Source organism: Oncorhynchus gorbuscha, linkage group LG01, assembly GCF_021184085.1.
Source record: "Oncorhynchus gorbuscha isolate QuinsamMale2020 ecotype Even-year linkage group LG01, OgorEven_v1.0, whole genome shotgun sequence".
NCBI lineage: Eukaryota > Metazoa > Chordata > Actinopteri > Salmoniformes > Salmonidae > Oncorhynchus > Oncorhynchus gorbuscha.
In genome coordinates, this window is record NC_060173.1 from 55,347,365 (window position 1) to 55,365,701 (window position 18,337).

Below are 18,337 nucleotides of genomic sequence, written 5' to 3' on the forward strand. Positions count from 1 at the left end.
GCAAAGAAATGCACTTTTTCCCTGAATACAAAACTTTGTGTTTGGGGCAAATCCAACATCAATGAGTACCACTTCATATTTTTAAGCATGGTGGTGGCTGCATCATGTTATGGGTATGCTTGTCATTGGCAAGGACTAGGGAGTTTAAGCTAAAAAGAAACAGAATACAGCTATAAGCAAATAAAATAAAAAAATCCTAGAGAAAAACCTGGTTCACTCTGGTTTCCAACAGACACTGGTAGACAAATTCACCTTTCAGCAAGACAATTACCTAAAACATAAGGCCAAATCTACACTGGAGTTGCTTACCAAGATTGTAAATTCCAGGTGTGCAAAGCTCTTAAACTTACCCAAGAAAACATAAAGCTGTAATCACCGCTAAAGATGCTTCTACAAAGTATTGACTCAGGGGTGTGAATACTTATGTAAATTCGATTTCTGTATTTAATTTTCAATAAATGTAATAAAAAAAACATGGTTTTCACTTTGTCATTATGAGGTATTGTGTGTAGATGGGTGAGAAAAAAATATATTTAATTCAGGCTGTAACAAAATGTGGAATAAGTAAATAAGTGTGAATACTTTCTGAAGGCACTGTATATCACACGCATACAATCTCCTATAACTGATTTCACCTTAAATGCACTTTACCAACACAAAAACTGTAATCTCTAAAAGCACAACGTGCTTCAACATGGCTGTGTATAAAAGTCTATTGCACTTTACTGAGGTGAGGTCTAGGACTGGTGTCTTAAAGCGGAAGCAGGGTTATGGCCTTCCTACACCAGGTCCATCGCAGCATAGGCGGCTCAATAGACGTACATGACACAACTGAAGCATACGGAACAACTACTGAGTGAAAGCAGCGGCGACCAAACATTTAATGTCACGATCACTACAAGATTTTCACAAGGAACGTTTGAACAGCCAATGTAAATGACTTACAATAACAGAGTGAAGGCAGATGGTTCATGTGTTGTCAGGAGGCCAGCTCTTAATTATTAGATCTGCAGGAAATGCATTGAGATACCAACTTTATCAGCTGCTCACAAAAACATTAATGTGTTTAGTATTACTTAAAGTTGAACTTAAGGTCACCTATGCATTTTAACTCTCAATGGTTGAGGCTTAGATTGCGGGTAGGGTAAGATGAGAAGTCCACATGCATCTCAGGGGCAACTTCTACATGTAGCCATTCATTTCAATGGTCATGGGGAAGTTGGGTGAGGAGGGGGTCGTCCCAGGAGGGGTTCAATGCTTGTATGCCAAGTATAGTTGTATCGCTAAGGTCACAACGACAATACCAAGAGGCAAAAGACCATTGAAAAAAAAAAAAAACTATTCTTATTATTACTTTCTTCTCCAATACCATTCTTCTCTGCTTTCACAGGTAGAGGATGGAGAGAGGGAGAGAGCAAGAGAAAAGGCCTTCTCAAAGACCACTGAACTGGTCACAGATGTGGTAGGTTCTTAAAAAAAAGGAAGTTTAACGCAAAGTTCATGTCATCGGTTACTGCTAAGTATCTGGATCACACAAGACACCAAAGCGAACGACAGACTCTCATAGACACAGATAACGGCCACATAATGATTCAAAATCTTCCTCAGAAGACACAAAACTGACAACATTTGTTGCCAGGTTGCTGTGTCTTGTATGTTATGTCTTACTATCTAACATTTTATCACAACTGTGGCTCTGTCAGAAGTGGCAAAGTCAGAAGGAGGAATGAGTTGGTCTTAAAGGCCTCTTAAAAAGGGAAGAAGTGATGGCATTTGCTAGAAGTGGGCATGCTGATTGGCTACAAAGTGTCCCCTGGATTCACAGATTGGCTGCGAAAAGGGTCACTGATAGGCTACGACAACACCCAGGGCATCAGATTGGCCGTGAGAACTATGAGGCGACCCCCAGGCATCACTGATTGGCTGAGAGCAGGCCCTGTCTCTGAGCGTGCTCCAGGATGGCGTTGTGGCAGAAGTAGTACTGGTCTGGGGTCTGGATGGTGAAGGCCCTCTGCGTTCTCATCCGCCGCACCGTCTGACACACGTTAAGCGTCCCCACATCCTGCAGCTGGGACAGACAGATGTCCAGGGCACAGAAGGTACCTTGGGGAGAGGAGCGGGAAGGTGGGAGACATCATTATCAACAAATGTGTTGTGGGGAAAATACAGGAATAACATTAGTTCACTATGGCCCTCCATACATTATAGCCAAGGTGAACAGGTGCCTTAGAAATAGAATCCCTATTAGAGAAATTGAGGTGACACCTATGACTGTCCATATAGATTCTATGTCATTCTGTGCTTTACACCGATCTTACCACAGGGCTTATTTTGGGCAGGAAAGATGATAATTTCGATATAAGCCTGTATGAACCTTTATGATATCATGTTTGTCTTTATTTGGGACTCAAGGACTAGAATGAGTCTGACACGCATAGACTAAAAGAGTGGTGGTCGTCAATGAGAATGAATAATTAACCTGTTCTGCCAATGCCAGCACTGCAGTGAACCACCATGGGGGGTCCCAAGGGGTGGCCCCTCCACTGGGGCCCCATGGTCTTCACTGACCGCCTCTGCTGCCTCTTGACAGCCCCCAGAAAGTCAATGAGCGTCACGGCCGAGGTGGGGACGCCGTAGTCGGGCCAGCTCAGGTACTGGAAGTGGGTCACCTGCCTCTGCTCACAATTCTGGAACACACACACACACACGAGATGTAGCTTCAAAAATGGGTGAACAACCACCAATGTTTTGCAATTGTTCAAACTCTATAGAAGTTTTGATATTACCCAACAGTCTAAGAAGAGATGGTAGTGTGTGCTATAGCTAGATAATCTCAGATTTTTGTCCTTGGAAAAACAAAAACAAATTAATCAATGGGAAGGCATGCGTTCTCCTTGGGTAAAGGGAGCAGAGGTCACTTGAGACCTGTAGCTTGCTACTGTACCTCCATGTTGTGCAGCTCCAGGGTGGTCTGGTTGTAGTGGGAGTGATTGTCCACCCTCTGGTTGACCACAGCCATGTGACCATACACCTCCTGGCCGCCTTCCTCCAGAGGCCAGTACTGACCACACTTCTTCCGACCTCCCTCGTCCGCTCTGCAATACACAGATCGATTATCTCCATGAGGGTATTGACGATCTTTCTAGAACCTCTAGGAAGTGCCCCATTGTAACCTACAGTATTTGGGTCTGGTTCACAACAGTCATTTCCAAATGTCAATGACTCATTTAACAACAATTCTCTACATCATGCCCACTGGGTAAAACAAATATGCAAGAAGATGAACTACCTTGTTGTCATGACAATGACTAGCACGTTTTGCTCCCAGACCATCCTCCAGAAATCCCCATAGGTTTTTTCCAGTGGTCCTATGGACAGCAGAGGGTAGAATGAAGAGAATTAACTACTTTTAATAAAGACATCATAAAGCAGGGGTGTCAAGCATACGGCCTGTGTATGTTTGACACTGTGTCCAGTTTATTAGATACAGCGATCTAGTACCAGGTTGGCCCCCCTTGCCTCCAGAACAGCTTAAATTCTTAGGGGGGTAGAAACGTTGCGCAATTGGCACGAAGGGACCAAATATGTGCCAGGACAACATTCTCCACATCATTGCAAAACCAGCCTATACCGTGACACCGGGGCAGGATGGGGCTATGGACTCATGCCGCTTATGCCAATTCCTGAACTCAATATACTTTAAAAAGAACAAAAAAACAAATGGAAACTGTGTAGAAATGATAATGACATACATTTATACTGTTTCTTGACTGTGTCCCACTCACAAGTAATCACCCCAAAAAATAAGCTTATGGCAGCGTTTGGAACTGCTGATCAAGAACGCAGAGTTCATCTCAACCCATGCTGCCCTTCAGTCCCTTGACTTTTTGGCCCTGATGGAGACATGGAACACCGCTGCTCTCTTTTCATCTGACTATGTTCTCTCTCATAGTCAGAGAGCATCTGGACATCGCGGTTATGGCACAGGGCTACTCATTTCTCCTAAGTGGAGATTCTCCTTCCTCCCTCCCCGGCAACTTCAACCTTCCGACGTCTGCCTTCGATTACTTTCTTTCAAACTCACTCTTTCCCCTCCTTTTGACCTCCCTCTTTCCCAGTCCCCTCCCACTCACAAGGCAAGCACCTACTCATCTCAGTGCAACCCCCTTCCAGGTCTCTGATCAAACTACCTTGTTTCCTTTTCTGTCTCCCTCTCCTCCAAACCTAGCCACTCAACCCCTGCAGCTTATCCAGAACACTGCAGCCCGCCAGGTGTTTAACCTTCAAGTTCTCCCATGCCACCCGCTCTTCCGCACACGCCACTGGCTTCCATTTGAAGCTTGCACTACAACAAAACCATGGTACTTGCCTACGGAGCTGCAAGAGGAACTGCCCCTCCCTACCTTCAAGCTATGCTCAAACCCTACACCCCAACCCGACCACTCCCTTCTGCCACCTCTGGTCTCTTCCACACCTACTGGAGGGCAGCTTGTGCTCAGCCCAATCCAAGCTCTTCTCTGTCCTGGCACAATGGTGGCAACAGAATCCCTGCCCATCTTCCTAAAACCCTACCTCTTCTTAAATAATCCCACAGCACACCAACCCCCACCCCCCCTTTGTGAACTAACACTTCACCCCCCCCACCCACTAGCTCAGACTTTGCTGATAGCTACTTTGAGGAAAAATTTCCTTTGACTGATGTGGTTGTCCCACCTAGCCAACTAAGTCGCTCTGGATAAGAGCGTCTGCTATATTACAAAAATGTTCATGTAAAGCTAGGGAGTCTGAAAAGTAAAGAAACTAGGATAGAGGACTAGCTTTTGCAAATGTAGACAGTGAGGAAATAACTAATTTCAACATCCATACCATATCCCCAACAAGAGAGAAAAATGTGATAAAAGTAACTTTTTTTTCTTCTTTTGACTGCACTGGGCATTTAAAAATGAGTCTTTATGTATCACATTTTCAACTGACGCAATTATTTTGTCAATCATCAGGGGGCTATAAATGCTTATGACAAGTCTTACAACACATCCACCACATCAATGCATTTTACCTGCCAACTTTAGGGTTACCAAAATACCAATAGTTTGAGAACCAAAGGAACCTCTTACAAATGAATAAATATCCCATGAAAAAAATGTATTCGTGCAAAAGTATCTGATGGTGAAACTAGCAGGTATCATAGACTGACGACTTTGTACCTTGAGTACCGATGTACGCATTCTTCTGTTTGTAGCCGTCCATGAAGCTGGCATTGATGTAATCTGATCTCTGTGGGGAAAAAAAACAGGACTTTGTCACAGCGAATGATAGAAAATAAGCTCAGTTGGTAGAGCACTTTGGGTTCGATCCCCGAGACCACCCATACGTAGAATGTATGCACACATGACTGTAAGTCGCTTTGGATAAAAGCGTCTGCTAAATGGCATATATTATTATTATATTATAACATCAGAGCTGTACAGTAGCAATTCAGATCCCATTATACAAACATATGAAAATATAGCTCAGTTATTTGTGTCTTAATAGCATATTCAAGATTAATCAATCATTTAAATAAATATTTTTCAAGTTCTGGGAACCACATGTAAACAGTAGGCATAGGTGCGTTTTACAAAGACAGACATACTTACAGCAAGTCTAATGCACTTTTGAGCTTGATGAAAGGCAATGCCTTCAGAAAGTATTCCTAGCCTTTGACTAATTCCACATTTTGTTGCGTTACAGCATGAATTCAAAATTGATAAAAAGTGCTCTTCTCACCCACCTACACACAACACCCCATAATGAAAGTGAAAACATGTTTAGACATTTTTGCATTTATTGAAAATGAAATACAGAAATATCTCAAATTTACACAAGTATTCACACCCCCTTGCTATGACACTCCATTTCCCTTTGATCATCCTGGAGCTAGCGCAACATGATTGAAGTCCACCTGTGGCAAATTCAATTGTTTGGACATGATTTATACATTGAACACCTTCCTAATATTGAGTTGCACCCCCTTGTTTCCTCAGAACAGCCTCAATACATCGGGCATGGACTCTATAAGGTGTCGAAAGCAGTCCACAGGGATGCTGGCCCATGTTGACTCCAATGCATCCCACAGTTGTGTCAAGTTGGCTGGATATCCTTTGGGTGGTGGACCTTTGTTACACACACAAAACTGTTGAGCGTGAAAAGACATGTACTGGCTTAAGCAGGGGGACACGTCTGGCACTACAGGATTTGAGTCCCTGGCGGCGTAGTGTGTTACTGATGGTAGGCTTTGTTACTTTGGTCCCAGCTCTCTGCAGGTCATTCACTAGGTCCCCCCCGTGTGGTTCTGGGATTTTTTGCGATCATTTTTTACCCCACGGGGTGAGATCTTGCGTGGAGCTCCAGATCGAGGGAGATTATCAGTGGTCTTGTATGTCTTCCATTTCCTAATAATTGCTCCCACAGTTGATTTTTTCAAACCAAGCTGCCTACCTATTGCAGATTGTCTTCCCAGCCTGGATTTTTTTTTCTCATTTTGTCTGTCATAGTTGAAGTGTACCTATGATGAAAATTACAGGCCTCATCTTTTTAATTGGGAGAACTTGCACAATTGGTGGTTGACTAAATACTTTTTTCCCCCTTGTATGTAAACGAGATATCTGTATTTAATTTTCAATAAATGTGCAAACATTTCAAAAAATATATTTTCACTTAGTCATTATGGGGTATTGTATGTAGATGGACAATTTTTTTATTTAATATATTTTGAATTCAGGCTGTAACAAAATGTGGAATAAGTCAAGGGGTATGATGAATACTTAGTGAAGGCACTATATGCACGATGCACAGGTGGTTCCTAGAAAGTGTTACTGATATCTCTTGTATTATGATTCTGTAAAATTGAACTACATTTAACTTGAGAAGTACACACCTCGTTTCTTCTGGTTTTCAGGTGAACTCTTGTTTGGTCAAGACACAGGACATCCCCATAGCGATTCCTCTCCTGGTTGTATGCAGTACTGGAGAGATTGACACAAAATCAACCAATGGTGATTTATGAATATCATAAAACAATACATCAAGTTCCTACTGGTGCAAAGTTTTGCCACCCAGTTTGAAACTTTACTTCTTTCCTTGGAAGTTTAAGTGATAAACCTACAGTCTCCTCTCTTTTGTAACCCAGTGAGTGTTCAGGGGCCTCAAAGAATCAGAGTAGGAGTGCTGCTATATGATCAGTTTTGCCTCAGATCATAAAGAATACAATTACACGGACAGGAGAGATTTATCCTAGATCAGCTCCTACTCAGACGCTTTGTGAATATTGACCCGGAACTCTAGGCTTCTCCCCGTCCAGCACAAAACCCTGGAAATGTAGACCAACCCAAAGCTAAACCTTTGTAAGTGCTTCTATCCATCTACTCACAGGGCACAATGGAATGTCCCAGGTGGTTGCTCCTTGCGGATTTCCTCATACTCCAGGTGGATGCCTGAGCGCTGGAGCCTGCCCAGGTGGGCCATAAAGTCAGGCAGACGCATGGCCTCAGGCCCAGGGTTGTGGACCGACGAGTCCTCCAGGGGGATGCCAACCAGCTCATCCACGGGGTCCACGCGGCCGTTCTGCCCAGCCAGAAGTTGCTGGTTCCAGCCGTGGGCATCTAGGGGCAGCAGCCCCCCCAGGTGCTCAGGGAGACAGTCCCGTGGGAGGTGCTGGCACAGGTCAGACATTCTGACCATCTGGACCTGGGAGAGGAGAGGGGATGTAGGAAAGAGTGAGGGCTTCACCTACCACAGTCAAATAACTTCCTTGCTCCGTTTCAAAACACACTCCCGTCATTACAACTGGACCACATGTCAATACAAGTCTGGAATCTTTTTTAGGACACCCTGATTTGTAAGCTGTAAGTTTCAGCCTTCAGGATGTTCTCAATGGATTCTGTACAATAGAGGATTAGGTTGATTTCATTCCCATTCAATGCATCATGGGACAAGACAGATTGAAAATGTGACTCGATTAAAAAATAAAAATAAGACTAAATCGATAAATAAAACCAGGGTTTCAAAAACTAATTTCTGGGGCCTCCCCTGGGTGCACATTTTGTTTCCTTCCCTAGCACGACAGAGCCGATTCAAATAATCAAAGCGTGATTAGTCGATTATTTGAATCAGCCGTGTTATCAGCCGGGGGGGGGGGGCAGGACTGAGTTTGTGCTTTTAATTTATGCTCCCATGACCCGTTCAATAAATGGATTCCAGTTCTGATGTTGCATATTAAGGCCATTCTACAAATGGCAATGAAAAATGTGATTGTGGTGATAACACCAAGCACCCAATCTCATGACCACCTCCAGTTCATCAAAAGATGCAGGTTAAAGTTAAAACGAGACGAATGACTAACTCAAGTTGTCTTTCTAGTTCTGGTGAGGCAAATCAAATCACTCTTCTCCTGACTTTCTTAACTAAATCTGCTTTAAGAGATATAGATACAGCATGTACTGTAAGAGGCACGCAAAAGATTTGTCACACTGTTTTCCAAATAGAGGGCACTGTTTTCCAAATAGAGGGCACTGTTTTCCAAATAGAGGGCACTGTTTTCCAAATAGAGGGCACTGTTTTCCAAATAGAGGGCACTGTTTTCCAAATAGAGGGCACTGTTTTCCAAATAGAGGGCACTGTTTTCCAAATAGAGGGCACTACTTTTGACAAGGGTCCATTGGGCTCTGATCAAAAGTAGTGCACTATATAGGGCGTAGGGTGCCATTTTGGACGCTGCAGTGGTGATTCCTGATACCAAACATTGGCATTCCCTGAGGGGAGTGACTTCCTGTGTAGAGGTCACAGTGGAGACACCTTGCATCCATCAATCATGACAGCTGAGGAAGTGCCTTGTGTACCAATTACATGCAGGGGTGGACAGCGGGTTCACCTTCCAACGTCAGGTTTTATACACTGGAAGGGATCTTAACGATCATCCCAGGTCCCAGGAGTGTTTATCTGCTCCTTACTAGGAGATGTTCCTAAACTACGGCAGTGAGTGAAAGGGGTTACTGGTGTAATGTCTTGAGACACAGGGGCCATGTGTCGCTCTACACTGTGAGGCTAAGCCTATGATAGTGCACCATGCCAGAATATATCTCCATCATGCTGCATCTGAAAAAACACTGTTTTAAATGGAAACTGATGGCACAGCTTGCATGGTGCTAGCAACACCAGGGTTGTGTGATTCCTGCATTGGCCACATATACTTAGGAAGTAGGTTTAGAACATCAGTCACTGTCACACATTCTTGATAGTTAAAGTTGGACTTGGTGCTCGTTTCTGAAGATATGATTCTGCCCATAGTGAGAATAATACCACTGCACTCACCCTCTCCCTGAGTTTCTCCTTAAGCAGCAGGCTCAGCAGGTTGTAGGGCACACGGAACCAGACAGGGGCACCCACTATCAACACTTTCTTCAGCCTGGCAGGGAACGCCCCCTGGTGGAGAGCAGAGCTGCAATTTTGGAACGGTTTTGCAATCCTGGCCACTTTTTCATAAACATACATTTTCTGTCAACATATTATCCTGGTGAACAGATATTGATACACTACTACAATATGCTGGCTCAGTACTTTCTAACCTTGAGTAAGTTGAGGATCTTCTTGCTCAGGTCCAGCTCAAAGTTGGTGTAGTTGGAGCCCGCCATGTCGTAAATGAACACCAGGCCGTTTCTTTGAGTTTCAAAGCTGGAGGGAAAGAGAGTGTGCAAAGCTGTCATCAAGGCAAAGGGTGGCTACTTGAAGAATCTCAAATATATTGCTTTGTTTAACACTTTTTTTGGTTAACACATATGGAATCATGTATTTCATAGTTTTGATGTCTTCACTATTATTCTACAATGTAGAAAATAGTAAAAAATTAATAAAAACCCTTGTAGGTGTCCAAACTTTTGACTGGTACTGTATGATGGTAATACCTTATTAATACATTAGAAGCAGATTTATAATTCCATGTGCAATGCATTATGTACTATAATGAATGCCATTGATGCACATAATTAGTGGTGTAATATATATATATATCTGCCAGGTCACACACCAACATGTCTCATATTTGGTACAATTTGTCTGTTTTTTTACCCAATGGTCTTGATTTTCATTTTCAATTGATCATGTAATTTAAGCCAGAGTCTCATCCACATAACTGAACAGATAATACTGGTCCTCTGTAGCTTAGTTGGTAGAACATGGCGCATGGAACACCATGATAGTGGGTGAGATTCCCAGGACCACCAATACGTAAAAACATGTCTTTGGATAAAAGTGTCTGCTATATGACATACACACACACCTCAAAAAAATAAAGGGAACACATCCTAGATCTGAATTGATGAAATATTCTTCTTAAATACTTATTTCTTTACATAGTTGAATGTGCTGACAACAAAAATCAAACATTTAATTTCCATTGATAATTTATCAACCCTTGGAGGTCTGGATTTGGAGTCACACTCAAAATTAAAGTGGAAAACCACACTTCAGGCTGATCCAACTTTGATGTAATGTCCTTAAAACAAGTCAAAATGAGGCTCAGTAGTGTGTGTGGCCTCCACGTGCCTGTATGACCCCCCTACAACGCCTGGGCATGCTCCTGATGAGGTGGCGGATGGTCTCCTGAGGGATCTCCTCCCAGACCTGGACTAAAGCATCCGCCAACTCCTGGACAGTGTGGTGAAACGTGGCGTTGGTGGATGGAGCGAGACATCTTGTCCCAGATGTGCTCAATTGGATTCAGGTCTGGGGAACGGGCGGGCCTGTCCATAGTATCAATACCTTCCTCTTGCAGGATCTGCTGACACACTCCAGCCACATGAGGTCTAGCATTGTCTTGCATTAGGAGGAACCCAGGAGGAACCCAGGGTCAACCGCACCAGCATATGGTCTCACAAGGGGTCTGAGGATCTCATCTCGGTACCGAATGGCAGTCAGGCTACTTCTGGCAAGCACATGGAGGGCTGTGCGGCACCCCCAAAGAAATGCCACCCCACACCATGACTGACCCACTGCAAACCGGTCATGCTGGAGGATGTTGCAGGCATCTCCAGACCGTCACGTCTGTCACGTGCTCAGTGTGAACCTGCTTTCATCTGTGAAGAGCACAGGGCGCCAGTGGCGAATTTGCCAATCTTGGTGTTCTCTGGCAAATGCCAAACGTCCTGCACGGTGTTGGGCTGTAAGCACAACCCCCACCTGTGGACGTCGGGCCCTCATTACCACCCTCATGGAGTCTGTTCAACTGGTCAGAAACAGACATGCACATTTGTGGCCTGCTAGAGGTCATTTTGCAGGGCTCTGGCAGTGCTCCTCCTGCTCCTCCTTGCACAAAGGCAGAGGTAGCGGTCCTGCTGCTGAGTTGTTGCCCTCCTCCACATCTTCTGATGTACTGGCCTGTCTCCTGGTAGCTCCTCCATGCTCTGGACACTATGCTGACAGACACAGCAAACCTTCTTGCCACAGCTCGCATTGATGTGCCATCCTGGATGAGCTGCACTACCTGAGCCACTTGTGGGTTGTAGACTCCGCCTCTTGCTACCACTAGAGTGAAAGCGCCACCAGCATTCAAAAGTGACCAAAACAGCCAGGAAGCATAGGAACTGAGAAGTGGTCTGTGGTCCCCACCTGCAGAACCACTCCTTTATTGGGGGTGTCTTGCTAATTGCCTATAATTTCTACCTGTTGTCTATTCCATTTGCACAACAGCATGTGACATTTATTGTCAGTGTTTCTTCCTAAGTGGACAGTTTGATTTCACAGAAGTGTGATAGACTTGGAGTTACATTGTGTTGTTTAAGTGTTCCCTTTATTTTTTTGAGCAGTGTATATAACATCTCTGTTCTCACCTCTCCACAGCCTGGTCCAGGAGGTAGAAAAGAGCTTGCAGGACAACATGGTTGCCTGTCTTGTTGGGGTGGTGGAGTTTGGCCGTGTACAAGGCTATGGAGGCGCCTGATGGGTCCCGCACACTCTGGTAGAACAGAACAGACAGGGGTCAAAGTAAGGAGCGATTAGGGTGTGCATCTTAGCTGCACTGCGGGGCACAGATGCCAACATCTTAATATTCAAATAAGATTCTATACCAGTACCTTAGTTGAGCAAAGGAAGATAAGCAGCAAATCACAAACCAGAAGTCTTTTAAAACCGTGTTAAAAAGTGACCGCAAATTTAATTTAGTATTAACGTAAAATTTTTTTCTGTTGATCTAAACACACAGGGAATTGTAAGTGGTATTCTGACAGAGGTGCATAAAGTTGACAGTAGAAGTACATACAGGACTAGTTGCACACTGGATCCAACATGCAATCAAATACATGGGACAGAGCAGCAGCGTGCAGGTCCAAGTATCTAAGATGGGGTCTGGGTTCAGGTTGACCACAAGGTGGCAGAGTAGACATGACCATGAGAAGCAATGAGAGCTTTGGCCACGTGGAAGCACCTGGGTTCACAGTCAGATTTAAAATGGGCGCCGCCTCTCATCTCTGAAGGAGTGACTTGTATGAGACAACCAGTATGAAATGGGACATTGCACTTAAGCGGAAACAATTGTTAAAACAAGGGTCCCATTCAATTAAAACAAGTTACCAGGTTACTGGAATATCAATGAAAATACATTGTTCTTGCACTTTGCGCAACTGTGTGACCTATTCAAAATGACAGAATGTCAACTGAATAGTCTAGTCTGAACCGCAACAGTGAAGAGCATACAATACATTGCCACAATTTACACTCACCTCAACATCCAAAAAGCAGATTGAGTGACTATTTGACAAATTTATTTACCCCTTTATCAGGGCCCACATTCATAAAGTGTCTTCGAGTGAGTGCTGAATAAGATGTTTGACATTTTAGATTAGAATAAATAAGATTACGTGGAAGACATGATCCTAGATCAGCACTCCTCCTAGGCGCATAATGAATACGGGCCCTGGACACTCCTGTTATTTGAGGGCAAAATAGTCTTACGACTAAAAATACCTGACAGGATACAGACAGAGGGCCAGTGCTGAAGTGGTGGAAGTGTTCTTTCTGTGAGGAAGGAGGTAGTCTCAAATTGATGCAGCAGACTGGCAGTGGCGTGACAATGGGAAGGGAGGGGGGAGAGAAGAGGGATCGGTGACAATCAGCTGTCATAGCTCTAGCCCTGCTGACTGACTCAGATTTCCAGGCAAGGAGGAAAGGGAGAGAGGGAGGGACCCTTCACTACCACACTTGATCCCAGTCCAAGACAAACGACATGGAAGGACCCTGACTTCTCCATTTGAACTAATGAGTTATGAACCCATTGCAACAGTCAAGACTACCAACATGATATCTTACACCCCCCTACCCCCCGCAACATTCTTGCTGAAACTCTACGTAGCTTACCATTAACAGTCACAATTCTGAATTACTATAAAATAGCATTTTGAATTCAACATCCAATTTATATTACTAGTACTACTACTACTAGCAGCCTTTTACACTCATACCCGTATATGGGTTGAAAATGTCAAATTTGCACACTGATAAGTGCCTAAATTGAAACCAGTGGCTGTACAGTAACATGATCTCAGGGACTCTATGTCACAGCTCTAAGGATTTTGACAGCCGTTCTGACTTAGACCACACACACACACGACTAGAAGTTTCCCCCATCCTCCCACTAATTTGGCAGCTTTTGCACATTTTTTCATTGCTTGAGTGAGGGAAATGCTGTAACTTACAAGGACTACGTGTTTTGAAAGATGAGACGTTGATGATTATAATACCACATTGATGTCATACAATCAAGCCAAACACCCATGAGTCCAAATGTGCACCTCACATTTCTATTTCATAAAACTATTGTAATATACTCTGAGTGTAAATTACATTAAGGACACCAGCTGACCAGGTGAAAGCTATGATCCCTTATTGAAGTAACTTGTTAAATCCTCTGGCTTAGAATACATGGATAACTACAAATACCTAAGTGTCTGGCTAGACTGTAAACTCTCCTTCGACTCATATTAAGCATCTCCAATCAAATTAAATCTAGAATCTGCTTCCTATTTCGCAACAAAGCTTCCTCCACTCATGCTGCCAAACATACCCTTGTAAAACTGACCATGCTACCGATCCTTGACTTTGGCGATGTCATCTATAAAATAGCCTCCAACACTACTCAGCAAACTGGATGTAGTCTATCACAGTGCCATCTGTTTTGCCACCAAAGCCCCATACACTACTCACCGCTGCGACCTATACGCTCTCGTTGGCTGGCCCTCGCTTCATACTCGTCGCCAAACCCACTGGCTACAGGTAATCTACAAGTCTCTGCTAGGTAAAGCCCCACCCCATCTCAGCTCGCTGGTCACCATAGCAGCACCCACCCGTAGCATGCGCTCCAGCACCCCCAAAGCCAATTCCTCCTTTGGTCGCCTTTCCTTCCAGTTCTAGAGAAGCTAGAGATTCCCATCTCCCTCACTAGCGTTAAGAACCAGCTATCAGAGCAGCTCACAGATCACTGCACCTGTTCATAGCCCATCTACCTCATCCCCATACGGTATTTATTTTGCACCACAGTATCTCTACATGTACAGCCGTCTTTTGCACATCTACCATTCCAGTGTTTAATTGCCATATTGTATTTACTTCGCCACCATGGCCTATTTATTGCCGCAACTCCCTTATTTGACCTAATTTGCAATCACTGTATATAGACTTTGTTTTCTACTGTATTATTGACTATGTTTTGTTCATGCCATGTGTAACTCTGTTGTTGTATGTGTCGAACTGCTATGCTTGATCTTGGCCAGGTCGCAGTTGCAAATGAGAACTTGTTCTCAACTTGCTTACCTAGTTAAATAAAGGTGAAATATTGTTTTGGGAAGAAATCCACTTCAAATCAGTGTAGATGAATAGGGGATAGTGAATGGGCAAAACAATATTTAAGTGCCTTTGAACAGAGTATGGTAGTAGGTGCCAGGTGCACTGTTGTGTCAAGAACTGCAATGCTGCTGGGTTAACAAAGAAACAAATCCGACTATATGCTTCAAGTTAGTGATTTCTGCAACTTTAGTTGCGATACAAACATTTGGCTGTTTTGATTTTTAATACATTTTATGGCTGCATGATGCAACTAATGATAAGGCTGCATACACTTCAGTCTCTCCTTCACAATTTGACAAGCACTTAATATTCTAACCAGGCCTTATATTTCCGGTGGCATCCTCCTTGTGTGGCTATAAAGCCCCTAAAAAAATTCCAGCACTTTTGCAACCCAAAGTGTATTGTGCTCTTGGGCTGAATATTATAATTCCCTTCTCCCGGCTACCATACTCAATTAAGCGATCGGGTCCTTCTCACAGGCATCTCAGCGAAGTAGTATACTACAAGTGAAGACCGACATGTCGGGGACGCAACTGCGCGAATCCGGAGGCGCATATTTAAGATAGAACTGTCCACATGTTGCCTGCCAACAAAATGAGTAGGCCTAACGAACACCTACGTCAACCTACTATCCCCATAGTTCTAAAGTTAAACCTATTCTATTGGTCAACCTCTCCTTTCCTTCTGTGCTATAAATAAATATTCCAAACATACTCTGGGAGATTTGTGGGATGTGAGATCCCAAATTAATAAACACTCACATCAAAACTGTTTAAGAGCAAATGAGGCTGACAAAAAATATGTTGATAAACTATTAGGCTATTTCTTCACATAAGTGCAGCAATGCACCCACTGCAGTAGGCTAGGGAGAAAACTTCTCAAAAGTGACTGCAAATGGAATAAAGCATATAACGCTTTATTATAAATGTGCAATTATGGTGAAAATTCTTAACCAAACTTGAAACTCACATGCCACCTATGTATGCCACTTAGGCTCTACAATGGTTGTAACGCGGATTAAACGTAAAGTTTTGGCCACTAGTTGTGATACAAAAACAAAGGCCTATGTGCTAGGCTACATGAGGTGAGAGACTTATGATTTTAAATAAATAGTCACAGAAAAAAGGCATGCACTGTTTCTTGCCTTACTGCACATGCTGGGCATCATTCACAAGTGAAAATACAGTTGAAATGGTACATTTATATACACTCAGGTTGGAGTCAAAAAACTTGTGTTTTTCAACCACCACAAATTTCTTGTTAACAAACTATAGTTTTGGCAAGTCAGTTAGGACATCTACTAATTTTTCCAATAATTGTTTAGACAGATTATTTCACTGTATCACAATTCCAGTGGGTCAGAAGTTTACATACACTAAGTTGACTGTGCCTTTAAGCAGCTTGCAAAATTCCAGAAAATGCCATGGCTTTGACATACTTTGAGTTGATTGGAGGTGTACCTGTGGATGTATTTCAAGGCCTACCTTCAAACTCAGTACCTCTTTTCTTGACATCATGGGAATTTTTTTTTTTTTTTTTAAATCAGCCAAGACAGACAAAAAAAATCTAGACCTCCACAAGCCTGGTTCATCCTTGGGAGCAATTTCCAAACACCTGAAGGTACCATGTTCATCTGTACAAACAATAGTACATAAGTATAAATACCATAGGACCAAGCAGCCGACATACTGCTGATTGATGATTGAGTGTGTATGATTGAGTGTAGTCTGGCCCAGGAGTGGGAAGGTGAACGGAAAGGCTCTGGAGCAACGAACCGCCCTTGCTGTCTCTGCCTGGCCGGTTCCCCTTTTTCCACTGGGATTCTCTGCCTCTAAACGGGGCTGAGTCATGCCGTCCCTGGGGGGGGATGCGTCACCTGGGGGGGTTGATTCACTGTTGTGGTCGGCCTGTCTGGGTTCCCCCCTGGGTTGTACCGTGTCGGAGATCTTTGTGGGCTATACTCGGCCTTGTCTCAGGATGGTAAGTTGGTGGTTGAAGATTTCCCTCTATTGGCAAAGTGGGTGGGGTTATATCCTTCCTGTTTGGCCCTGTCCGGGGTGTCCTCGGATGGGGCCACAGTGTCTCCTGACCCTCCTGTCTCAGCCTCCAGTATTTATGCTGCAGTAGTTTATGTGTCGGGGGGCTAGGGTCAGTTGTTTATCTGGAGTACTTCTCCTGTCCTATTCGGTGTCCTGTGTAAATCTAAGTGTGCGTTCTCTAATTCTCTCCTTCTCTCTTTCTTTCTCTCTCTCGGAGGACCTGAGCCCTAGAACCATGCCCCAGGACTACCTGACATGATGACTCCTTGCTGTCCCCAGTCCACCTGGCCATGCTGCTGCTCCAGTTTCAACTGGCCTGGGCCCTAGGACCATGTCCCAGGACTACCTGACATGAGGACTCCTTGCTGTCCCCAGTCCACCTGGCCATGCTCCTGCTCCAGTTTCAACTGTTCTGCCTTACTATTATTCAACCATGCTGGTCATTTATGAACATTTGAACATCTTGGCCACGTTCTGTTATAATCTCCACCCGGCACAGCCAGAAGAGGACTGGCCACCCCACATATGCTCTCTCTAATTCCCTCTTTCTTTCTCTCTCTCGGAGGACCTGAGCCCTAGGACCGTGCCCCAGGACTACCTGACATGATGGCTCCTTGCTGTCCCCAGTCCACCTGACTGTGCTGCTGCTCCAGTTTCAACTGTTCTGCCTTATTATTATTTGACCATGCTGGTCATTTATGAACATTTGAACATCTTGGTCATGTTCTGTTATAATCTCTACCCGGCACAGCCAGAAGAGGACTGGCCACCCCACATAGCCCGGTTCCTCTCTAGGTTTCTTCCTAGGTTTTGGCCTTTCTAGGGAGTTTTTCCTAGCCACCGTGCTTTTACACCTGCATTGTTTGCTGTTTGGGGTTTTAGGCTGGGTTTCTGTACAGCACTTTGAGATATCAGCTGATGTACGAAGGGCTATATAAATAAATTTGATTTGATTTGATACTGCTCAAGGAGGAGACGCGTTCCGTCTCCTAGAGATGAACGTACTTTGGTGCGAAAAGGGAAAATCTATGCCAGAACAACAGCAAAGGACCTTGTGAAGATGCTGGAGGAAACGGGTACCATATTATCTATATCCACAGTAAAATTAGTTATATAAAGCGACAGAACCTGGAAAGGCCGCTCAGCAAGGCAGAAGCCACTGCTCCAAAACCGCCATAAAAAAAAGCCAGACTACGATATGCAGCTGCATATGGGGACAAAGATCGTACTTTTTGGAGAAGTGTCCTCTGGTCTGATGAAACAAAATTAGAATAGTTTGGTCATAATGACAATCGTTATGTTTGGAGGAAAAAGGGAGACGCTTGCAAGCCGAAGAATACCATCCCAACCGTGAAGCACGGGTGAGGCAGCATCATGTTGTGGGTGTGCTTTGCTGCAGGAGGGACTGGTGCACTTCAAAATAGATGGCA

The 18,337-nt window shown here is 44.0% G+C and overlaps 1 protein-coding gene across 2 annotated transcripts in view; it reads right to left on the reverse strand.

The window, feature by feature from the left end:
* Window positions 1–217: 217 nt before the first annotated feature.
* ptpn9a (protein tyrosine phosphatase non-receptor type 9a) overlaps window positions 218–18,337 on the reverse strand; it is a 40,938-nt gene continuing 22,818 nt past the window's right edge. For both annotated transcript variants that reach the window (XM_046357350.1, XM_046357360.1), the window contains exons 4-13: window positions 11,862–11,986; window positions 9,603–9,708; window positions 9,349–9,459; window positions 7,409–7,725; window positions 6,917–7,004; window positions 5,205–5,274; window positions 3,290–3,368; window positions 2,945–3,095; window positions 2,480–2,687; window positions 218–2,103 (exon numbers count right to left, since the gene is read on the reverse strand). In XM_046357350.1, coding sequence (XP_046213306.1) covers window positions 1,913–2,103; window positions 2,480–2,687; window positions 2,945–3,095; window positions 3,290–3,368; window positions 5,205–5,274; window positions 6,917–7,004; window positions 7,409–7,725; window positions 9,349–9,459; window positions 9,603–9,708; window positions 11,862–11,986 — 1,446 coding nt within the window. In that variant the 3' untranslated portion in view covers window positions 218–1,912. The remainder of the gene's footprint in view (window positions 2,104–2,479; window positions 2,688–2,944; window positions 3,096–3,289; window positions 3,369–5,204; window positions 5,275–6,916; window positions 7,005–7,408; window positions 7,726–9,348; window positions 9,460–9,602; window positions 9,709–11,861; window positions 11,987–18,337) is intronic.